Source organism: Panthera leo, chromosome A2 (genome assembly GCF_018350215.1).
Source record: "Panthera leo isolate Ple1 chromosome A2, P.leo_Ple1_pat1.1, whole genome shotgun sequence".
In the NCBI taxonomy this organism is placed as follows: Eukaryota; Metazoa; Chordata; class Mammalia; order Carnivora; family Felidae; genus Panthera; species Panthera leo.
This window is the reverse complement of record NC_056680.1, coordinates 9,145,227-9,169,679: the sequence shown is the minus strand read 5'-3', so window position 1 is coordinate 9,169,679 and position 24,453 is coordinate 9,145,227. Positions and strand designations below refer to the sequence as shown.

General features: G+C 60.2%; 2 protein-coding genes and 1 long non-coding RNA gene across 7 annotated transcripts in view; all 3 read right to left on the bottom strand.

Annotated features, from left to right (window-relative positions):
- NFIX (nuclear factor I X) overlaps positions 1-6,295 on the bottom strand; it is a 95,632-nt gene extending 89,337 nt beyond the window's left edge. For all 4 annotated transcript variants that reach the window (XM_042928587.1, XM_042928590.1, XM_042928589.1 and 1 more), the window contains exon 1: positions 6,202-6,295. In XM_042928587.1, coding sequence (XP_042784521.1) covers positions 6,202-6,228 — 27 coding nt within the window. In that variant the 5' untranslated portion in view covers positions 6,229-6,295. The remainder of the gene's footprint in view (positions 1-6,201) is intronic.
- A 208-nt stretch (positions 6,296-6,503) lies between these two features.
- LOC122213313 lies at positions 6,504-13,598 on the bottom strand. Of its 2 annotated transcripts, none has more exons than XR_006199472.1 (3): positions 13,445-13,598; positions 8,172-8,250; positions 6,504-6,559 (listed from the first exon to the last, which is right to left on the bottom strand). It is a non-coding gene; the product is annotated as an uncharacterized LOC122213313 (long non-coding RNA). The 2 variants fall into 2 exon arrangements; XR_006199471.1 differs by having other exon boundaries at positions 13,469-13,598.
- A 3,992-nt stretch (positions 13,599-17,590) lies between these two features.
- DAND5 (DAN domain BMP antagonist family member 5) lies at positions 17,591-20,897 on the bottom strand. Its single transcript, XM_042927444.1, has 2 exons — positions 20,571-20,897; positions 17,591-17,836 (listed from the first exon to the last, which is right to left on the bottom strand). The coding sequence occupies exons 1-2, from the start codon at positions 20,895-20,897 to the stop codon at positions 17,591-17,593; spliced, it is 573 nt and encodes a 190-aa protein (XP_042783378.1).
- Between the last annotated feature and the right edge of the window lie 3,556 nt (positions 20,898-24,453).

Sequence of the window (24,453 nt, the reverse complement as noted above, 5' to 3'; positions counted from 1 at the left end):
TGCGCCTCACAGAGGCCTGCCAGCCCCACCAGAAGCCAGACACCCCAGCTCCATGCCCCCGACCCCTCCCCACCTGCCCGCCCGGCCAGCCAGGCAGCACGGTCACCCTGGCGGCCGCCCCCCTCAGGCTGCCAGGCCCTGTCCACCCAGCCCCCTCACCCATCAGGCCTGTGCCCCCTTGGCCCAGCCCACTTGGGGGGCCCAGGCCGCTACACACGGCCACTCCCGCTCTCAGAGGGGCTCCTCAGGAGGGGGGAGGCAGCGAGGAGGGGGGGGTAGGGAAGGGGGGAGCTAGCCCTTCTTTTAGTGAACGCGCCCAGAGCTGGAGCCAAAAATCGAGGAGGAGAGATATTCAGACAGAGCCAAGACGCGTTTGGCAGGAGGAGAGAGAGAGGGAGAGAGGGAGCGGGAGGAGGGGAGGAGAGAGGGAGGAAAGACAGAGAGAGAGAGAGAGAGAGAAAGAAGGGGGGGCCCTCAGTTTCCAAATCTGAGCTCTCAGAGCCTCTGAGGGACAGCGGGAGGCACAGGAGGTGTGGGACTCAGGGCAGGCTTGACTGTGGGGGCAGTGGGGGCGGAGGGCTCAGCCCACAGAGACAGCCGGACACCCCAGCTGGCCAGGCCAGGACGGACACAGGCAGAAGCCAAGATCAATGCGCACCCGGCAGACAGAGGGAGGCCTGTGGGCGGCCCAAACACACACCCGCACCTCGCCACACAACGGGCTTCTGTCCATGCCGGGCCAGGGGCACGGGCGGGGCCCACAGCAGGGCCACCACGGCTGCCCGACCTCATGGGAAGCCGTGGAGAGGCCGGCCCGCTCCCAGCCGCTAGCCTGGCCGCCATAGTGGGCATTTCGCACGCTGCCAAAAAGCCAAGGGAGGCCAGGGAGAGGGGCCCTTGTGGTGAGATGCACATTGGTGGTCAGAGGGACGAGCCCAGCACGCAAAATGCCACGGGGGAGGTGACACCTGGAGACACAGGCGCGGACACGGTTGCTGACACAGGTCGACACGCAGAGTAAGGCGCACGGATACGACCTTTGCCACACATCCAGAGGATACATTGGGTTGCACAGGGACATGCCATGCCACCGCAGCACCGCGACACAAAGACGACATCAGACACCCAACGGGCACACACCCTCAACCTCACTGCTGCCAGAATACACAGAGATAGAACTTCGGATGACCCCCGGAGACACAGGCAGGCAGCACCCGACGATGGACACCTGGAGACTCGGGGACACTTGCAAAGGGACCCGTGCAGACATTCGCGGCCACATGGCCGTCTGCAGCAAAATGGTGGCTCTGAAGCCCAACACGCCAGCGACCACATGTGGATCAGGGAGAACCCAGTTGGCCATTCACAGCCCTCCCCCTGGCTCCTGCGCCTCCATATCTGGGGCTTTGTGGACGGGAAAATGAACACACACCCTTCTTTCCCCCAGCCCAGCTTGGGGGGACGGGAGCCCCGTCCTCAGCACTTTGTTGGAGGAAAACGCAGGTGTCTGTGCCTCCTCTACCTCTCTTGGCCCAGCTGGAGGAAAGTGAGGGACCCCAAATCTGTGCTTCGAGAGCAGAAAAACAAGGACCAAGCCGACGGAAAAGACCAGGCTCCCAGCAGGTTGAACATGGAAGGCAGCAGTCAGACATTCACTACCAGGGGAATTTCACCAGCAGGCACAGCTGTGTGCCCACCCCCCGCACACACCCGCAATGACTGCCTGACCCTGCCAAGTGCCCACATAGGACCCCCCCCCCATTTGCATCCTATCCCCGTGGTGGGCCCAGGTGACGCCATTCGGGTGCAAACGCAGAAACGGCTCTGGAGCCACGCAGACATCCCTAAGCCATCATCGGGACCCACCCCCAACCCCAGGCTCTTCGCCCCACTCACATTTGGACACTCATGTACACACACATTCCTGCATACTCCAGAACAAGACTTCAGAGCCCAGCCCCAAAGTGAGCCTGGTTGAGGTCAAGGTCAAGATCAGGGAAAGGGTCAAGGCAGCCAGTGGTCCCCAAAAAGGTATCTGGTCCCCACAGGGCAGTCAGCGCGTGGCTTGTCTCTCCCCTGCCACCCCCTGCCCACGCCCCATCGTCTCTGCTGCCCTCTGCCTGGCTGATAGGACCCCACCCAAGGGAAAGGAGCTGGGCCATGAGCCGGCTTCCCTCCTCCCAAACTCTTCTCTTGCTTCCTCCTCCAGGCAGTCCACTTGGACTCCTATGGTTGGGAGGCACTCACTCCACTCTGCCTTCCACCCGCCTCAAGCGGTTTTCCCTCAGTCAGGAAGGCCTACGGGTGATTTAACGATGATAACCAAAATGACAACAAGTCATTCCATTTCTTGTACGTACCAGGCACTGTGCTAAGCCGAACCACAGCCTGAGAGATATCCATTTTGCAGACCAGGAAGATCGTGTGGTTCAAGTCACAGGATTAGGAGATGCAGAGGCAGAGCTCAAACCCTGTGCTGTCTTATAAAAAAAAAAAAAGAGCCCAATTCTTGATCTCTGCACCCACAGCCTCCATCTGGGAGCCCTTGAGGCCACACAAGACATTCCTGGCTCGGCCAGGACCCCTGGCTCCAGCAGCCGGCAAGAAGGGAGCATCCAGCCCCCCAGATTAACCCAGCATGCCCCTCGGCTCCAAGCTTGGCCTGGTCCAGCCTCAAAACATCTAACGGAGCCTAACGGAGCCCCCAGCATGGCCCGCCCCATGCCGGCTCCGGCCTGCGCACACCTCCTGTCCCAGAAGTGGGCATGAAGCAGGCAGGGCCGGAGACAGGAAGAAAATGTGCCATACAAAGGGGGCGCTGCACTGTGCCAGGGGAGCAACGGCATCATGGGGACAGCAGGGCGGCCACAGTGACCCAAGGAGACAGCTGAGGCAGGGGCTTCAGGGACACCCCAGCCATTCCCCCTTCCCTGGAAGGAGCGTGTGCGTAGCTGCACAGAAACAGGGGTCCGTGAACATTCTACTGCCCACGTGGCTGTGTGGCAGGAAATGTCAGCAAGCATGCAGGTCTATATATGCACCAAGGTGAGCCAACAGCATTGCGTCTTCCATAAAGGTGTGTGTCTGTCCATCCCTCGGTCCTTGAGTCTATCTGTCCTCGAGTCTATATGAGCGAGAGTGGGGTGCGGGGGGGGGGGGACACACACTTGAGTCAGCCTCTCGCGGACTGTCTCTTGGATATGTCTTCATGAGCCTACATCGATGTACATGTCCCATCACAAGGCGGGGTGTGTGTGTGTGTGTGTGTGTGTGTGTGTGTGTGTGCGCGCGCGCACGCGCTGTGGGTGGGAGCGAACACAGGTCCACCATTTCCTGTGTCTGTAAGTGTGTCAATGTCCATGTGTCTGTCTGGATGATCAGCACGAGCAGGTCATTTATGTCCGCATTTTCGGGGCGACGGTGACGTATGTGTATGTCCACGTTCTGGAGCGTGTCTATTTGCCGGGGAAGGGGGTCCCATCCGTCCATCCCCTCCTGTCTGCCGAGGACTCAGGCCTACGGCTGCAGTGGGCTCATGCAGCGCCAGCGAGCGCCCCGCCCAGCCGCCCTGGATTTCGATGCTTTTTCCAGAAGGAGATTTCCCCCCCCCCCCCACCGCCCTTCCCCCTCGCCCACAGTGCCTTTCCCCGCCAGGGCCCCGCTGCTCCAAGCTCGTTCCTGCTCAATCATTTATTGACTTTAAAATCGAAGCCAATTCTGGGTTGAAAAAAAGAAAAGGGGGAGAGGGAGAGAGAGAGAGAGAGAGAGAGAGGCCACAGAGACAGAGAGAGTCCGAGATTCATGGGGAGGGGAGAAGCAGAGATGGGGCCAGAACCAAAGTCAGAGACAGAGACAAGGAGAGACAGGGACAGTCAAAGATCTAGAAGGACAGAGGCAGAGAGAGAGAGAGACAGAAAAGGGGCAGAGCAAGCCAGATATAGAGACAGAGACAGAGAAAAAGGCAGAGACTGGCAGGGCAAATTATGGAAGCAGAAAGATTTGTAAAAACAGAGACTCTGGATCCAAGAGATGTGACTGTCGGGAGGGGCAGACCAGACCCTGCTGACCAGCTGACAGCAGCCGCCGGCATAGAGCTGAGGGATGCAGCCCAGAGACACCATGCCCGCTCTCCTCCCCATCCACCCTGGCACACTCAGGCCTGTGACAGAGCTGAGCCCTTGCTCCCTTCTGGGGTATCATAGAGTCAAGCCCTGGCCATGGCCCACGGCCATGGTGTGCCCCAGCCCTTTCCTAGTCTTATCACCGGGGGATCGGCTGGCATTTTCTTTCCCAGGGGCCCAAGCCCTAGCCAGGTCTCAGGGGGCAGGCCAGGGTGCCGGCGGTGTAGCCGGTGGGCGAGGAGACACTCGAGCATGGGGTCTTGATTCCACTAGGCCCCGAACACCAGCACGCAGTCCAGCCAAACACAGCCCCAAAGGCAGCCACAGCTCAGACCCCGCTGGGTGGACGGGGTTGTCATGCGGCCCAAGACAGGGCGACTGGCCAGTCAGAGGCACAGATGCGGGGGCCGGGGGTGGGGGGTGGGGTCCCTCATACTGACACAGTGGCCAGAGTGCCTGCCCACACCTGCACGCACACTGTGATACATACATGTGCGCGTGCACCTCACCAACACTCACGACACCCAGTTGCGAAACAGGAAAACCCGCTTTCTGGGGCACACACATGTCCATACCACGCAGGCCTGCCCACCGCCACCCAGAGGAGCCACAGGCAGACCCCAAGACTGACACACACATACACACTCGCATCTGTGGATGCAGGAGTATGGTGTGGCCACGGCTGACACGCAGCCCCTGACATGCTCTCTTGCCCCCTCGCCGCACATCACCACCTGGTAGCAGCCATATTCACTTGGACTCCCACTCCCATCTGTGGGCACGCTTGGCAGAAGGCTGGCAAGGCTCAGGCTGGGCAGAGGAGACAATTAGGACCCCGGGCCCGGCCTAAAGATTCCCCTCACACACGCAGGCCTTGCTGGCAGGCAGGGCTAGGCAGCCCCCAGGTGTCCCCTCTTCCGAGTCTGTGTTGCCAGCAGCGGCCTGGCCCGGCAGGCAGCGCTACCAGGGCCACTGCGGGACTCTGGACAGTTCTAGTGCCCTCTCGGAGCCTGGGGCCACCGCCCAGGGAAGGCGGAGCGGCAGGGCAGGCATCCCCCGCGCTTTTGCCTCCGCGGAGCGCTGCGCAGGGAACTTCGCTGGAGGCGGGACGCGCTCTGCTCTCGCAGCGCGCCAAGGTCGGCTCTGTAGTGCCCGCGGCTGACCCGACGGCGTGGCCGCAGCACCGTCGGCCGCATCCACGGTTGCCTCCCGCCCCTCCCGCCTGTGGGCGGCAGGACAGGATTCCCCCACCCCGGCCCGCCTGGTCCACCGCGCCGCAGCCGGGGTAGCTGGGGCCGGAAAGTTTGCGCCGAGGAAAGTTTGGGGCGGCGGGGGGGCCGCGGCTGCGACGTCCAGGGTCGGCCGAGAGGCGCGGCCCCGGCTGGCAGCGCGCCCGTCCCTCCCTCCCCTCCCCTAACCCTCCGAAATTTGGGAGCCCCGCCATTTTCTTAGCCCCGCTCCCATGTGAGGCCTGAACAAAGACTTTGGGGCGACGCCCGGGCCGCTCGGCCGGCCCCGGGCACCCCGGCTGCACGCAGGGGCCGCCGCCACGCATGCCGGCCGCTGCCACCCTCGGGAAAAGCTGCGCCCGCCCCAGAGAGCGCCGCGGGACCCAGTCCCCGCTCTGCGCCCTCGGGACCACCCCCCTGCCACTCTGTCACCCCCGCAACCACTGCCAGTGGCCACGCTGCCCGGGTGCACAGCACAGTCGCCCACAGGTCGGCGGGAGTCCACCGCACCCCAGTCGAGCGCGCGCGCGCACACACACACACACACACACACACACACACGCACTCCCGCTCCGCGCTCCAGGGGCAGCGCCACGCACGCAGCCGGCCACCCCCAGAGCCCCCAACAGAAGTCCGCCCGGTGGCCAGGGTCGCACGCGCACCGTGACGCCCGCAGGCGTGCCGGGACTGCCCACAGCACGGCTTGCACCCCTCGGCCGCCCGCAGGCTCACTCCCCCCCCCCCCCCACCCCGGCCGCCGCGCGCCCCCTCCGGCCGCCCGCCCGCCCGCCCGCCCGCCGGCCTCCTGCGCCCGCTCCCCTCCCCGGTCGCCCAGGGGCGGCGGCCGGTACCTGGGTGAGGCAGTACGGGGAGTACATAGCTGGGCGCCCGGGCGGGAGCGCGGCGGCCGGCCGCGGCGAGGGGAGGCCCGGCAGGCGGCGGCCGCGCTCGGGCTCCGGCTCCGGCTCGGCTCCTCCGGCCTCCGCCGCGCTGCGCCCGCCCGGCCCGCGGCCCCGCGCTCGCCGCTCGCAGGCTCGGCCCCGCCGGCTCCGGGGCCGCCGCCGCCGCCGCCGCCGCCGCCGCCGCCGCGCTCGCCGCTGCCTCTCGCGTCCGCTGCTGCCGCCGCCGCTGCGCGTCTACTCCATGCCGCCGCCGCTCGGCCGGTCACCCTCGCCCGCCGCCGCCGCCAACGCCGCCGCCGCCGCCGCGCTGTGAAAGTGAAAGTTTAGACAAAGTTTGGAAGCGGCGCACTCCGGGGAGAGGGAGCGGGCGGGCGGCGCGGGCGGGAGGAGGGGCGCGGGGAGGGGCGGGCAGGGCGGGGGAGCGGCGGCCGGCGCGCACACACACATACACACACACACTCTCACACGCACACACGCACACATGCACACACACGCGCGCGCGGGGGCGCACACCGACACAGCCACCCCGACACGTGCTGGCTCGCGTTCCATCGCAGACACATGCTGACACACAGCAGGGTTCGGACCCCGCCACACATGTCACGTACAGAACGCATTGCCACACGTTCCACGTTCCAACAACCGAGCACACACAGACCCCTACACACACACACACACACACACACACACACACACATGGCATGGACACACACCCCCGCACACCAGCCCACGACCCACACGCTGACGGGCACCCAGGCCCACCATCACATGATGATAACCTGCACACCCGCGTTCCAGTTACGAACCACGTTTAGACGTGCCAGCAAGGGCCTCACATGGACACACACCGATCCACACGAAGACACACACACCAGCGCATGCTGGCACATACGTATTCACACTGACACACTGACAGGCATCATCACACAACCACACTCTGACGCACTCCAGACACACAGCTCCTATACATAGACACCCAAAGGCACACACAAAGCCACACCAAAACATCTTGGCAGCTGTGGCATTGCAGAGGACACAGCCGGGCACGCAGAACGACACTACTTAAGGGGAAATGTGGTAACACGCTCTCGTGCAAACCTACGCCATCAGATACCTGGACACACATGCCTAATGACCCAGGGAAGGAGCACACTGACCCTGATACAAAGACATACGAGGTGTCACTGACACAGACACTGGCAGTCACAACCACACAGGGACATACATAGCACACACCTGGTGCCCAGATGTCCCCTTGGGCCTTGGGCACACTGACCAGTCGTCCTTCAGAGGATCACCCAGCCACGAACACGGGTATGACATACATACACCCAGGCCCCTCCCACACCCCACCCTTATGACACTACACAAACACACACACACACACACACACGTACTTGGATCTGATCATGGACATACACAGATCTAGCAAGTGCCATAGAGCCCAACCCGCAGGGACAGAAATGGGCATAGACATGTGTCACACCCCCCCCCACCATGAGACCAGTCTCTCATGCAGGCCGCTGACCCCTCCTTTCCAGAGCAGAAAGGAATGGAGGCAGAAGTTGGTGCTGAGGACCCGAGTGTGGGGGCAGGGGGAGCCCTTAGGTGACCCCCAAGGTGGGCGGGGAGGCGGTGCCTGCAGCCCCTGGGCAGCTCCTGCTGAGACAAAGCTCTCTCCTGCTGCCAGGTGCAGCCAACACCTTCTTGCCCTCCCGGGCCAAGAAGCTGTGGCAATTCTAAGCCATGCATTGTCTGCTGGAGGGGTGTTGGTGCCCAGGTGTGTGTCTGTGTGTGTCTGTGGATGTTTGTGCAGGGCTGGCTGTGTGGGGGCTACCATGGCTGCGCCCATTGGGTCCCAGAAAGCAGGCACAAGAGTGTGCATGTGAGAGAGAGAGAGAGAGAGCGAGCGAGCACACCTGAGGGGGGTGTACTTCTGGTCGCATTACATCACTGAGGCAGGGTGACTAGACTTGTGTCCTCAGGTCTGGGTGTTCTCTGGGGGAAAAGAGACACAGGTCAGTGAACGTCCAGGAGTCTCTCTGCGTGGCCCTGTGTTACGTAGTGGTAGGTCTCTCGGTGGCGGGGGTGGGGGGGGAGGCTGGGGGGTGTCTGCGAGCCAGAGAGGGTGCGCGTCTGCCAAACCCTGTGCCAAGCGCTGGGGACATCATGGGGAACAGGACAAAAGAGCCTGCCCTCAGAGGGCTGACATTCCAGGGGGAGTTAGGTGTAGACGGGGTCTGGGTTGGACAGAAAGTACTGGGTGAACAGACACGTGTGTTTCAAGCTGCCCGCGCTGTGTATGCCAGCTCTGGGGATCTTTCCGTCAGAAAGTGTCAGTGTGTGTGATGAACTTGTGCGTAACGCGGCAGGGATGTGAGTCTGTGTGTCCCAGAGTATGTGCCACCAAGCGGGCAGGTGGGCGAGGGTCCCAGCGAATCTGTCTGTGATCAGGGTCCGTGTGGCGGAAAGTGTTAACGGGCGTTATTAGGCGTGTGCTTCTGTGGGGTGGGCTCTGTGGGTCTGGGGCGGTGATGAGGATCTGCGGGAGTGTGTGTGTGATGTGTCACGGAGGGGGGCTCTGTGCGCCCGAGGGTGCGTCTGGTACGTGTGGCAGTCATTCAGCGCTGTGGGGGCTCCGTCCCTAGAATGCTGCGGGTCCCACATGGCCTCGCCCGCTGTGCCGCAGCCACTGGCGGCGCGAGGCCGTGGCAGAGGGAATCGATACGTCCTTAAAAATTCAAGGGCTTCTCGTAAACAGAAACTTTTAACACCGTTTAAAGTTTCAGGGCCATTGCTGCCTGCTCCTCACCGCTGCAGGAGGAATGCAGGGGCGGGGGGGGGGGGGGTCATGAGCAACGGTTTGGAGAGAAGGGGCCGGCTGCATGATGCATGGGGGACCGGGGTGGGGGTGGGGGCTGTGAGGGGCTGAAAGAAGAGACCGGAAAGGGATTTAGAGATCAAGGGGGCCTGGGGCCTTAACGGCTCAGGGAAGAAATTGAGAGGGTTGGGGTGTCTGGGACTTTTAATATAGCTGGAGGCTTGGGGCATCCTGAGAGCCAGGCAGACCCTCCTTGCCCCTCTGCAAATGGCCACAAAGGGCCACGCCCCTCAGAAGCCTACCCCCCCATCCATCCAGACGCACACAAACATACACAATATCCACACACACACACACATACACACACACACACACACACACACACACACACACATACACAGGACATCCATCCTTCCATTTACACACACACACAGACAGACACACAAATCCAACATCCAGATACACACACAACACCCCTCTCGCCATTCATAAACACACAATACCCATTCTCCCGTTTACACACACTCTCGCACCACCGTGGGCACCTCCCCGCACCCGCTTCCTTCTGCAGTCACAAACTACATCCAGTCGTGTTCACACAAATACTCGCCCCCGTGTTCGTGCACGTCCGCCCTCAGAATTCTCCCCACGCTGAGACCACCTCCCCACCTCCCGCGACACCCCCCACCCTGTACCCACACTCACCCACACATATGCACGCACACATCCGCTCTGCTCCCCGCTCCACAGCTGCCAGCTGGGAGGATTTTTGTGAGGCAAAGGAGGGGGGGGGCTCTACAGGGCACCCGTGCCCCCCACCCCCTCCCCCACAGAGCCCGGGTCTCAGGGCACACCTGGCCTTCGAGAATTCTCGGGGGAGGAGGGCACTGCCAGGGGGCTGGGCACAGCTGGGATGCCGCAGCTGGAATCCCCCGCATTCCTCCCTGCCGGGACTGCCCACCTGGCTGCAGCTGGCAGCAGGTGTGTTCTTACAATGCAGGTGTGTGGAGTAACGAGGAGGAGGGAGGATCGGGAACCAGGCCGACGGCATTACCTGGCCAGGGCGCTGGGGGTTGGTGGAGGGGAGGGCACTGAAACATCTGGGCTCTGGCGGCCATGCCCCGGGCCACTGAAGGCGGGGCCGGGCACCGCTGGGCTCCGAGACAGCTGGGCAGGCCTCCTGGGGGAGGCGGGAAGACATCTGGCCCACAGGATAAGTGAAAAGCCAGTCTATAGGTGTGGCCAGGGTCAGGGAGAGGGGTGCTCTAGGCCTTCCCGACAGCACTAGGGATCCCCACTCTCCAAGAGGGCCTGACGTCTCCCCTGCCCAGCCTGGCAGGCATGGTCCGCGCCCCAAACCCGGGGTTCTGGCATTGTGCTCGCTGCCCTCACCCCGGGCTGGGAGCCCCTGATGGGTGGGGTCTGAGCCTGAGGTATTACGGGCCTGGCTCCCAAGGCACTCACACCTGGCCAGGCACCCGGGACCACGGCTCTCACGCGAGAGAATCCCAGAGACACACGGGCATACTCAGACGCACAGAGATGCGGACCCTCCCCCTCTGGGGGAGGACATCCAAAACGCCGTGATCACACACAGACCCACAAACGCACACAGAGCCACACAGAGAATCCCACCAGACCTTCCCAGATCCATCCACAGAAAAACACCAGGAACCCTCTCACCATCACAGAGGCCCCCACAGAGACCGAAACCCACACAACTTGCCAAGACACAAAGACACACTCAGACATAGGCAGCCAGAGCTGTACAGACTCCCAGAGTCAGTCACCCTGAGCCCAGTTACACAAAGTCACGTAGGGCCCCCAAATCCCGTACGGGACAAGCCCACGCGGTCATCCACGCCGATCCTCTCAAAATCATCCATGGAGGTGGCACGCGCAAAGTCACACAAAGGTACAGAGATCACATACATACAGACGCACGGACACCCAGAGACACAAGATCGCCTGTGATCACAAGTGGTCACACACACAGATAGCTGGTCGCGCCAACACCCAAACACGCACACGCACACACGCACACACTCCTAAGTCACAAATGGGAACATACAGGCCAGCCCACAGCTGCACGCAAGGCCCACAGGCGCATATTCCCACGCGCCCCTGGTGGCACAGCCTGGCCGGGGCCGAGGAAAGGTGGGCAGCAAGGCTTCCCGTGGCCAGCACTCATCTGCAGGCAAAGGGAAGGAATTGGGGAAACGTTTCATTTGCAGCCGGCAGGAGACCCACCCCGCCCGCCCTGGAAACCGAGCCCGGGCTCCTGAATGGGGCCTCTGTATGCTGCCACCGCCCAGCTGACCCAGGGAGTCGGTATGGGGGGGGGGGTGAGGCTGGCTGCACCGTGTCCCTAGCCAAGCCTCAGGGGCCACCCAGCCACACACCAGGACCCAGGCTGGAGTCCCCCAGACCGGAGGAGCCCTCCCCGCACCCGTCCCCACTGCCTCTGCGGGCCGCTCCCCAAACCCAGCCTGCACGCAGAAGACGGATGAGCGAGTGGTTGTATCTCCAGGTGTCCCTGCCTCAGGCCCACGTGCGTCCCCAGCCTGGGCGGCTGCCCGTCTCCCGCCATGAGGCCCCTTGGTCCAGCGCGAAGGTATGACAGCAAGGCTGTCTGTGACAGCGTGGCTGAGGATGTGACCGTGTAGTCGTGGGTGACAGTGTAGCCGGGCTCCCTGTCGCAGCCTGGGGATGGGGGTGGGGCAGTCACAGCCCCTTGGCTCGTGTCATCACACACACTTGTCACACACACAGCGTCACTGTCACACCTTCGATCGCACAGCCACACACACAGCCACGCTATCTCATCCTCAGTCACACTGTCACACACAACCACACTGTCACACATGCTGTCACACATAGTTATGCTGTCACACCTTCAACCAGCGACACTGTCTGTCACACCCTCAGCCACGCTGTTACACGCAGAGACACCATCACGCCCTCAAACAATTCTGGTCACACGCGCCGTTAGCCACGTGGTCTCGTGCGTCCTCACGGCTAGCCTGGCATGCTGACCCTCACCCTGCACCAGTGTCACGCTGACCAGCAGAGGCGCACTGACATACTCGGCCGGGTCCCCCCTGCAGCTGCGGTAGCCACGTGGCCACGCGGAGTCACCGCCCCCGCCCCCCCCCCCCACGCGGAAGGGAAGCAGAACGATCACTTCGTCCCCAGGGTGTGGCGCACAGCTGTCCCTCAATCAGCGCTTGAAGCAAACCAGTCCCTCTGACAACACGACAACATACCCCCCCCCGTCACGGTGTCACAGAGCAGACGGCCAGCAGGTAGGGGCCCCTGCAGAGCTGCTCAAAGACCCTCCGGAGACATACACTCAAGGCCTCGCTATTGCAGGTGACGGGCACACATCTCACGTCGCCGCACAACACCCAGAGTCCCCGGACAGAGCTACAAAGAAACGGTGGGTGACAGCCGCCACCACTGTTACAAGAACATCCTGTCATCCAACAGTCTCTCTCCCCGGTGCCTGTCACAACATTGAGACAGCCCCTTAGCTGTCCCACCCGGCAGCCAAGCGTTCTGACATGGCCCCCACGATAGTCACCAGGATACCCCCCCCAGCTTCCCAAGTCGTGGAGACAGGCACAGGCCCACCCTGGCACCCCCCCCCGACTCTGCTGCAGCCAGTGTGTGGAAAGCCAGGGGGCTAATGGACTCTCAGCTGTAGGCAGTGGGTGTCAGCCCCCCCCCAGTTCATGAATATTCATCAGCTGGGGCAGTCCTGAACCCGTGGGGAGTCGGAGGTCCCAAGCAGCTGGGCACCCCCTTCTGTGCCAGGAGGCCCCCAGGTGACGGGGGGGGGGGCTCAGCCAAGCCCCGGCAGTCCTCAGAGCTCAGCCCCGGTTCTACACACACACACACACAAACCTGTGAACCAGACCCCCAGACACACAAGCAACAATCCCACAAACTCAAAACCACACCCAACAACACAGCCATCCAACACACACACACACACGCGCGTCATGCAAACACAGGGGTACGCATTCACACAACCACAAACACACAGAGACACCATCACCCCCACACTGCATAGACACTATCACACACAGGTGTTTATCACACATATAAAACACACACACACACACACACACACATGCAATCACCTCCAAACCGCAAGCTCCTTCCCACAAAAACACGCACATAAGCGTGCAAACATGGACCCACACGTTCATACATGTATAGTCCCACTGACTTTCAAATGCAAACTCGCAGACACACAACCATCCCCAAACGGCAACTTCATGGGCCATCTCGCTCTTTCTCTCTCTCTCTCTCACTTTCTCTCCCTCTCGCTCTCTCTCTCTCACACACACACACACACGCACGCACCCACTGCAATCTCACTCTGCGCACCACTGCCGTTTTAAAGAAGGGGAAACTGAGGCACTGAGTTCCTGAAGGCCCCGTGGAGGACGGCCCCTCCTGACTCCCGTCAGAGGCTGCGGCCGGGCGCCCCCTGCTGGTCTGGTCCCTTCAAGAGCGCGCGGGGCGGAGGCGCGCGGGACGGGCACGCGCCTGACGTAACCATGGCATCCTCTTGGCACGCGCGGCCCGCGCGCGGGGAGGGCGGGGCGGGCGCGTTGCCATGGCGCCGACGGGCCGCGTGAATGGGGCATTGTTCGTCGCGGCGCCCGGGCCGGGCTGTCCAGGACCCACCAGGACCCACCCGGTCCGGCAGAGACCGGGAGACGGGGCGGGGAAAGACAGAGATGGAGAGACAGGGAGAGACAAGAGGTAGGGAGAGACAGACAGAGCCGTAGAGGGGAAAAGAAAGACACTTAGAAGAGACGAGGGAGAGACAGATGCGGAAAGACAGAGAGATGATCTGGAGAGACCTGCGAGATGGAAAGACGTGCACAACCGAGGAAGGACGGACAGAGGAAGAGGGCCACGGAGAGGCAGAGGAGGGGATCGAGATGGAAGACGAAGGCTGGGTGGGAAACAGAGGCCCACTGTGCCCGGCGCCTTGCCTGGCAACGGGAGGAGGCAGAGGACCAAGACCCCCCAGGCAAAGTCGGAGATGCCGAATGGGGGAGCCAGCCAGACGGAGGGTCAGAGAGACCCAGGAAGGAAATAAAGGGGAACCCTCCGAGGGTCTCTGGTCCCACCCACCTCAGTCCCTTCTCCACTCCCTTTATTATTATTTTTTTTTCCATTCCCTTCTAGAGGACTCGCCTTCCCCTGCCTGACGCTCTCAGAAGGCAAACCTGTGTTCTGCACATCTATACACACCCGCTACAAGACACCATCAACACAAAGATCCAGTCCTTGGGGACGCCGCCCCAGACACCGTCACAGACACAGTGCCACCTACGAACATGCCCACAGTCACCCAGAGACGCTCACAGTCATGGTTACGGCCAGACACACCCATGACAGGAACTCCTGCCCGCCATCAGTGCGACAGTGACACATATAGTTCCATAGATGCACCATCGTGCAAGGACCCTACCAGACATGTGGTCCTAAGCCACACATCACCCCACAGGCTCACACTCCAGGAAACGCTGTCATATGTGCCTACCCTAGAGACAGAGTGCTCCTTCACACCTACACATGTCTCCCTACATTCATTGACACCTTCACAGACACACATGTGCCTTCCCCCTGGTCTGACTCACTGACTGGCTCCCTGTCCCCTGGTCCAGATTGGGGGTCTGTGGGGCTGCTGGGTCCAGTTCTCCATGTTTGACATACAGACATCTGTCATCAGTGGAGGTTGGGAAGGAAAGGGACGGAAGCAAAGCCCCACCCCACTCTGCCTCAAAGGGCTGGGTCAAGCCAGGCCAGGGTGTTCCCCTACTCCGGGCTAGCTGGGTCAACTTGGCCCAAACCTGGACCAAGGGTGGCCCCTGGTGGCCATGTGTGGTCTCTGCACCCATCACGTGGGGAGACGGTGGGCGGCCCGATGGCCCAGGCTGAATAGAAGGGCAGAGAGGACAGGCCCAGGCTCAGCCCAGAGCCTGGAGAGCACATCAGGGTCCAGAAGCGGGAACCCAGACCGAGAATTCAGAGCTTGAAATCCAGATCACGGTCTCAGAATCCAAAATCCAAAGCTGGATTCCCAGCTACCAGATCCAAGAACTCAGTTCCCAGAATTTAAAATCCAGGTCCGAATGCCCAGAATCTAGAATCCAAAAATCCTATCTTCCAGAATCTAAAGCCAAGGACCCGGAATCCAGATCCAAGAACCCAGAGCCCAGAATCCTCCTGAGAGCCGACTCCTGCCTTCCCCAAGCCCCCCACACTAGACCCTGGGCCACAGAGGTTGTCGAGGGCGAGGACGCTCTGAAGGCACAGGAGACGGGCCCTGCGGTGACCCCGCAGAGCCCCTCCCAGCTGCTGTCCCCGTGTGTTGACACACACACACTTCAACAGGATCTTACAGACCCCGCGCCCCAAAACACACAGCCCGTGACCATCACAGGCACAACACCACACACAGCGTGACACAACCTAAAGAAAAGAACCGCCATACGCTCCTCTCCCCAGCGCGTGGACGCATGGGGGCCCTCGCACCCATACAGCCTCAGCGCCACCCCCAGCCCCCACCCATCCCACCAGGCTCAGACACACAGCCACCATACCCAGAGATCCACAAAAACCCAGGACCCCCAGGGTGTTGTGCTCCGCGTCCAGACACGCTCACAGAATTGTGGAGGCTGTCCACACACGCGCACACACACACACACGCGCTCCCCCAAGCATGGAGAAGCCCCGTGCCTTGGCAGCCATGCAGCCCCTGGGAACGGGACCCCCGGGACAGGGCTTGTCGTGCACCCCCGTGCCCACCCCAGCCCTCCCCTGCCCGGCCGGCTGGCGGGCTTTAATACAGATGCCAAACTCATAATTGTAACTGAGGGTGACAGGGTCACCTTGAGCCCCAGATGCTCGCGCGGTGACAGATGGCGCTGGCAAACCTGATTAGCGGCCCCCGTGCCAGCGCCTGTGGCACCTGCATCCCTCGCCCCTCCCCCGCTCCCCCAGCACTCATTACCCACCCATTACTGGGCCTGGGGGGGCGGGGGCCGGCTGGCACTGCCCAGGAGGGGGCAGGGACTCCGGGGGCCCCCTGGCACCAAGGCTCCCAGCTGGCTCCCCGGCTGGCAGGAGGTGGGCACAGCTGAAGGGGGGGAATCAGGCGCCTCGTGCCTGCCAGAGCGAGGGGTGCCCGCGGTGCCAGGGCTGAGCTGCCCGCTCGGACTCTGCCTGGGGTTTGGCACAGAAGCCTGGAGGGAGGGGGGGAGAGTGCGCCCCCTGTGGGCCCCTGGTGACCCTGCCCCCCACCCGGGGCCCTTGAAGCAGGGCCTTGGGAGCTGGCCGCCTGGCCCGTTCCCACCCCTCTGTGCAGGCCTGTAGGGTCAGAGGTCGCAGGCTCCCACGCCCTGCTGGCCCATCTGTTTCCTCGGGTCCCCTCCTTCTGCTCCCCTCACCTGGGGCCTTCCTTCCTGAGGCAGGAAGAGGGCTGAGAGGGGCCTGGCCGCCCCCCCCCCACCCCGCCCCACGCTCCGGGGGGCATTTGGAGTCAGCCCTGACAGCGCCACATGTCCCCACGTCTGTGCCAGACGAGCCCATCTGCCAGGGCCCCGGTTCCAGCCGCCCGAGCCAGGCTGCCCTCATGCGCTGCAGACCCTGTGCCCAGCTAAGGAGGGAGCACCCCTGACGCCCACACCCCAACACAGGGCCACCCGTTCCCAGGGAGCCCCAGTTGGAGGAACACACACACACACACACACACATGCACACACACACACACGCACAACTGGGTTTGGCCAACCTTTATGGTTCCTGTTCAATACCACACTGTGCGTGGGGCTGTGTGGAAACTTAAGGGAGCAGGGCAGGAGGGGCGCTGGGATCACAGGGGTCCTGCCTCTGACTTGGGGGGGCCCAAGTCTCCCCCAGCAGCTATGTCTGCCTCCCTGTCTTGGTTTCTTGGGGGGGGGGGTCCCTAGGACGGGGTCATCCCTGTGTCTCCTGGTCCGTGTGGGACCATCTGTCCTCCCTGTAGCTGGGAGCGTGTCTTTCATTCTAGGAGAGGAGGTCCAGCCTAGGGGTCAACGTTGGGTGCCACACTGTCCAGGATTCGAATGCCAGACCTGCCACTTACTGCTGTGGGACCTGAGCGAGTGGCTTTGCCTCTTAGAACCTCAGTTTCCTTCTCTGTAAAATAGGGCGATACTAACCCCCATCTCATTGGGCTGCTCCGGGGATGACATAAGTCAGTGTGTGTCAAACGCTTAGCGCAGGGCCTGGTAAACTGAGTGCTATGATTATGAGCGGCCCAGCCCCACAGCTGGGGACGTGCCTGGTGTCCCTGGGAGCAGGGCAGGGATGCTGGAGACCTGTCAGGCTGTCCCTGTGTCCCTAGTCTCTTGACCCAGCGTACATGATCCAGGTTGGCATCTTTCTGGGCGCGTCTGCCCCCGTCTCCCCAAGATGTGCACATTTGCATGTCCCTCCGTCATGCTCAGATCACGCCTTCGGGCTGCACTGACATCCTTCAACCAGCACAGCAGACGTCTTCATCCGTCGACGGGAGCCGGGGCCGCTCGCCCGACACCACAGGACCACGGGTGTCCAGCGTTTTCGAGTGGGCACACAGCTGTTGCAAAGGACGAGCGGGGTGGGGTCCAAGCCGGGGACGTAGAGGGACGAGCAGTGGCCAAAGCAGAGGTGGTTTCGGAGGTGAACTGCCGTGCAGCCGGGCTGGGAGATCACCTGGGACAGGGAGATCAGTGGAGTGTGGGGCCGGGATGGTGAGAATGATCTCCCATCCACTCCCTCCCCACCTCGAGAGGCCAGGTTCAAATCCTGACTGCCATCGGCTGGCTGTGTGAATTGGGGCAAGCTACCCAGCCTCTCTGGGCCTGTTTCTTTACCTGTGAAATTATGGAAGTTCAACCAGGAAAAAGAGAAATCAACCTACCCTTTTTGTTGTTGTTGTTGTTGTTGTTGTTGTTGTTGTTGTTAATGTTTGTTTATTTTTGAGAGACAGAGCGTGAGGGGGGGAGAGGCAGAAAGAGAGGGGAGACACAGAATCCGAAGCAGGCTCCGGGCTCTGAGCTGTCAGCACAGGAGCCGGATGTGGGGCTCGAACCCTCGAGCCTCGTTTGGTGCCCCAATCTACCCTTTCAACAGAAAGGATTAATACAGGGAAGGGCCGCTCCTCCTGAGCAGGAGATGATGATGAAGGAGGCACCTCTCGGGATAAGGGATTGCAGAAAGGGCTAGCATTACAGGAAACTGGTGGGGATTAGACAGAAAGCCCTAGCCTCTTGCCTAGCACACAGTAAGCATTCAGTAAAAGTCCCCCCCTATGGGGGCCCCTGGGTGGCTCAGTCAGTTAAGCATCTGCCTTCAGCTCAGGTCATGATCTCGAGGTTTGTGAGTTTGAGTCCCGCGTCGGGTGAGCTCGAGCCCTGGTTCAGGTGAGCCCAGCTTCTCTCTCTCCCTCTCTCTCTCTCTCTCTCTCTGCCCCTCGCTCACTTGCACTCTTTCTCTCTCAAAAAAAAAAAAAAAAAAAATTCCTCCTCTGGTCCCCTCCAAGTAAGTGGCTCTATCAACTCGCCCCAACTTCTCTGCTTAAACCCTGTGTTCCTGCCGCCCTGCGAGCCCCGTCCTCCTCAGTCATCCTGCCCCAGCCACCCCGGCCTCTTCCCTGTTCCAACACAGCACCATGCCCACCTCTGGTCCACTGGTCCATTGCCCTTGCTGTGCCCTCCACCTGAGTTCATCCCAACGCATCTTTTCTCAGAGGCGTCCCCAAGGGAAATGTCACCCCCCTGGTGGTCTTTTTCCTGGGGCTCGTAGTAATTTATAGTTGTGTCTCTTCTTTTAATGTTCCTCTCCTAGAATACAAGCTGCCTGGGGACGGGGACTTTCTCTCCCTTGTTTATGGCTGTAACCCCAGCAGGTGCATCATAGCAAAAGCTAACACTTACTGACTGAACACTAACACCATGCCGGGACCCATGCTACTCACCTTAGGTGAACTCTCTCCTCCCACAATGCTACAAGCTGGGGCCATTATTGTCCTCATTTACTGATGAGGGAACCCGAGGCTCGGAGTAGTCCCTCACCTAAGTCCACACAGCTGCCAAAGGGGCTGCTGGCCCCGAGAACACCTCTGTGCCACCCCGGGGCAGTTGCCGCTCTGGGAGAGGGTACACAGCTGGATCCCAGGCCAGGGGTCCCCTCTGCTGGGCACAGCGTGCATGGCTGTGCGGGGCAACTGGGGCACAATTCAGGGCAAGGTAACTGGCCCCAGGCCATGCAATCGCCACCGTATCACCTTCGGCGAAAGTTTGCTGAATGAATAATGAGCCAAGGGGGCTTGGGAACTGACACCCTGCGGGGCATCGTTCCAAACACCTTGCGTGCATTCACATCTGTCATTAAGTCTGTTTTGCCAAGATAGGAAACGAGGCTCAGAGAAGGGAAGCCACTTCCCCTGGGTCACACAGAAGTCATCAGTTAACTTGAAGCCAGGTACACGGAGCACCAAAGCCCGGGTTATAAACACATGGCGTGAATTCCCACAGCTCTTAAAGAGCACTGACTGAATGCCCATAACCATATCTGTCTCGTTCTGATGCCCAATAGCCCTTAGGAGGCAGGCACTATTATTCATTTAATCACTCATTCATTCAACAAACACTGAGTGCCCACCGCGTGCCTGGCTCTGTTCACAGGCCTGGCGATGGGGATACAGAAGTGAACAAGGCATAATAATAATCCGTGCTCTGCTGGAGAAGACATCCTAGTGAGGGAGACATGATAAATGCAACCACAAAATCAGTTTTACATGTTAGGCGATGAGGTGTACTACAGTGAGAAATAAAGCAGGAAAGAAGGAACAGGTGAAAGGTGTTGCATCTTTAAATTGTGTCTGAGAAAAAACCTGAAGGAGGGAAGAGAAGGAGCCACAGAATATCTGGGGGTGGGGGAGTGGAATGGCAGAGGCAAAGGGAGCAGCCAGTGCAAAGGCCCTGAGGTAGATGTAGCATTGGTGTGTCCGGAGAAAAGCAAGGTGGCTGGTGTGGCAGGAGTGAAGTAGGTGAGGAGAAGAGCAGGAGGAGGCGAGGTCGGGGAGGTGACAGGGCCTTGTGGGCCCCGGGAGGGACATGGCTTTGCTCTGACTGGAGTGGGAGCCGTGGAGGGCTCTAAGCGGAAGAAGGAGGAAATCTGACTCAGGTATTCACAGGTGCCCTCTGGCCACCAAATGGAAAAATAGGCCTGGGGGAGAAGGCAGCCATAGAAGGGCGGGAGACCAGGATGGAAGTAACTGCATGGTTGGGTAGGAAAGGCTTAGGCCTCATCTTCTAAGGGAGGAAACAGGATAAGAGATGTTTAGGTGGAGGGTGCGAGGCCGGACCCAGATCTGTGCAGGACCACAGTCTGTGCTCTCCGCCAGTGCTGAAGCTCGGCCCTCCTCTCCCCCTGCCACCCTCACCTGGGTGAACGGCACAGCCTTGCACCTCTCCCGGGTCACTTCGTGCGGGTCCAGGGGCAGAGACATGGTGGGGGCCGCTTCCTGCCCCTGCTGCAGACTACCTCTCCCCAGCCGGCCAGTTTTCTGCAGGCCCAAGAAGGCCTTCCAGCTGCTGAGGGCAGAGGATTGTACCTGGGAGGCTGGGACCCCTCGGCCCAGAGCCCGGGTCTCATTGGTGGCAGCCCAGAGCCGAGATGGGAGCCCCTGGGGTCCGGGCCTCCCAAAGCCTGTGGGCAAGTGGGCCCCACTGAGCAGGCTCAGGAGAGCAATCAGCTGGCGGAGGAACATCTGTCCGTCTGTCAATCTGGGACTGGGCTCAGGGTCCTGGGCAGTCGACCCTGCTGTCTGGTGGGTGGAACCGAGGCCCTTCGGACCTGCTTTAAACGGCTTTCCCCCAACCTCTGCAAACCCACAGTGGGGAGGAAAATAAACTGAGGCCTGCTGGGTTCCCACCCCTCCCCCCACCAGCCTGGCGGGGGAGGGGAGGGGAGGGGCTGGGTCTGTGGGTGTGTGGGCCGTGGGGACTGGGAAAGGCAAGTCTGGAAACAGGGACTCAGGGGCACGATGCCTGGAGGCTCTGAGGGGGCTCCTTTCTAGGTCTGGGGCACATCCATCCCTCCGTTTAGCAAAATCAGACAATTCCAGCCAGGCCTCCCGGGTTTCAGCCTGAGCATTGCAACTTTTTTTTTTTTTTAATTTTTTTAAATGTTTTTATTTGTTTTTGAGAGAGAGAGAGAGACAGAGACAGAGACAGAGCATGGGTGCGGTAGGGGCAGAGAGAGAGAGAGACACACGCACGCAGAATCCGAAGCAGGCTCCAGGCTCCGAGCTGCCAGAACAGAGCCCGACGCGGGGCTCAGACTCGTGAACCGTTGAGATCATGACCTGAGGCGCCCCAGCATTGCAACTTTCTGGCTGTGCAACCTCTGTGAAGTCCCTTCACCCCTCTGGGGGCTCAGCGTCCTCTTTGGTTCCGAGGATGAATATAATATGTTATTAACTCTCCCTACCTGGTGGGGCTATTCTGAGGACTCAAAGGAGATAATTTCCGCAAGCAGCTTACAATAGAGGCTGATACACAGTAGAACCATGAGTAAACTATGATTAACTTCATTATAGCTGTTTTTCCTTTAGCACCTATTAGAGGCCAGGCGTGATTCCCAGCCCTGGGGACTCGGGTTGGGGGTGGGGGGGGGCAAGACAGAAATGGGTTCTCGCTGTGGATGTAACACTGCAGTGCAGAAAACAGGCAGTACAAGATACGATGATGTCAGGGTCTGAAGTGTTAGGTTATTTAAATAGCATGTGCCTTACAGGAGTCAGGGCGGGGACTTCTGCCCCCCAGGGTGGTCAGAGAAGGCCTCCCCGAGGAGGTGACATTTTTGCAGAGCCCCGAGGTGGTGCTGGAGGCGATGGGAACAGCCCGGTGGGGGGTGGAGGCTGGAGGGCTGGAAGCACATGAAGAGGGTGGGAGCCGTGTCCCAGGCTTTGGAGCCCCGGGGACGCCTGGGTGGGGGGCCGGGCCGGGCCCTGGCACCCCCGTAGCCCCCATTTCGCACCCAGGCGAGGAGCTGCCGGCGCAGGGGCCGTGAGAAGCCGCACGGCCGGTCCTTCCCGCGCCCCGCGGGGCTGCGAAGTGCGATGGGGCGCGCTCGCCCTCTGGCGGCGGCTCTCGGGACTGCGCGGCAGCCGCGCCCAGGGCATCTGCCTCCTGGACGCCCCACCTGGAAGGTGCGAGGGTGCTTCCCCCACACCCCGCTGCATCCGAGCTCCTGGGCGTCCCCCAGCCCGCCCCCTCGAAGTCCTCTAGACCCAGCTGATGCCCAGTGCTAACGCCCCAAACTTTGGAGCACCGTTGACCTCCTCGCTTTCTCTGACTGCACCCGCCTCCCCCCATCTGCTATGACGGCAAATCCCGTCTGCTCCAGAATCTACCTACGATCCGTCCACTTCTCACTCCTCTCTCGCCCCCCGCCCAGACACGGCCCCTGTTATTTCCCCGCTTGAACCAGTACGGCGCCTCCACCCTGGGTTGGTGCTCGAGCTCCCAGCACCTCTCCGCAAAGTCTGTTCCCCCCACAGCAGCCAGGAGGCGCCGGTGAGCACTTGGGTCCGGGCACTTCTCTTTGCTCAGAACCTTCCAGGGCTCGCACCTCGCTCGGGTGACAGCCAAAGTCCTCACTGCAGCCCACAGGTGTCGCCCGTCTGCTCCTATCACCACCACCCCTTCCTCCTCTTTCCCACCCTCTCCCCCTTTCTCACTCCCTCCAGCCCCTCCAACTGCCCCCGCCCCGGCCTCCTTCGCTCTTCTCCAGACTCACCAGGCATAATCCCATAATACTACACAGTGGTACAGGGCTAAGGAACCTCTTTTTTTTTTTTTTTTTACACGGAAGGATATCCAAGAAAATTAAGTTTACAGGTTTTTTTAAATGTTTATTGATTTTGAGAGACAGCGTGCAGAAGCTGGAGAGGTGCAGAGAGAGACACAGAGAATCCCAAGCAGGCTCCCCACTGTCAGCACGGAGCCCCACACAGGGCTCAAACTCAGGAACTGTGAGATCACGACCTGAGCCGAAATCATGAGTGGGTTGCTTAATGGAGTGAACCACCCAGGCGCCCCCAAGAAAATTGAATTTAAAGAAATATTCGGATGTCTATTACATGCTGACCCTTTGGAGGAGGAGAGTAAGAATTTACAAGCTGGGGGTGGGGGTGGCTTAGTTGGCTAAGCACAAACTCTTGATTTCAGCTCAGGTCATGATCTCATGGTTCCTGAGATCAAGTTCTGCCTGGAGCTCTGTGCTGACAGCACAGAGCCTGCTTGGGCTTCTGTCTCTCTCTCTCTCTCTCTCTCTCTCTCTCTACCCCGCTCATGCACTCACACACTCTCTCAAAATAAATAAATGAACTTAAAAAAAAATTTTTTTTAAAGAATTTACAAGCTATGGTTTACTTGTACTTGCATTAAAATTTTTTTTAATGCATGTTAATTTTTGAAAGAGCATGAGAAGGGCAGAGAGAAGGAGATATAGAATCGGAAGCAGGCTCCAGGCTCTGAGCTGGCAGCACAGAGCCCAAAGCAGGGATCGAACCCACCAACTGAGAGATCATGACCTGAGCTGAGGTCCCTGCCTAACTGATTGAGCCACCCAGGTACCCCTGTTTGTATTTGCATTTAGAGTTTACTTGTATTTCCATGTTGAAAAGAGCAGCAAGGTTTTCCTTTTAGGGAGGGGTTTCACTTTAGAGTTTAAAAACCCTTTTAAGCATACAAAACCGAAACATAAGAAAAGAAAAAAGCACAAATGAAAGCAATCTATATACCATTGTCCTGCCCTTTGCTTTTTAGGCGAACTATTTCAGGCATTCAAATAAGTATAGGTAAAAAAAAAAATATGACACCCCTAAAACATTTTTAAAAAATTAAAAAAGGGAAACAAAAGGGTGCCTGGGTGGCTCAGTCAGTTAAGCGCCCTGCTCTTAATTTCAGCTCAGGTCATGATCTCATGGTTCATGGGCTCAAGCCCCACATTGGGCTCTGTGCTGACAATGCAGAGCCTGCTTAGGATTCTCTCCCTCTCTCTCTCTCTCTCTCTGCCTCTCTGCCCCCCACATCATGCACACTCACCTGCTCTCTCGCTCTCTCTCTCTCAAATGAACTTAAAAATTTTTTTAATGTTTATTTATTTTTGAGAGACACAAAGCATGAGCAGGGGACGGGCAGAGAGAGAGAGAGAGAGAGAGAGCGAGAGATAGACAGAATCTGAAGCAGGTTCCAGGCTCTGAGCTGCCAACACAGAGCCCGACATAGGACTCGAACTCACGAGCTGTGAGATCATGA

Bases quoted from the DNA above. Each gene is read 5' to 3' on its own strand.
- DAND5 (XM_042927444.1), bottom strand. From the start codon at position 20,897: ATGTTCCTCCGCCAGCTGATTGCTCTCCTGAGCCTGCTCAGTGGGGCC. The intron at 17,837-20,570 runs GTGAGGGTGGCA...TCCCTGTCCCAG, and splicing joins AGGCTGTGCCGTTCACCCAG to GTGATCTCCCAGCCCGGCTG.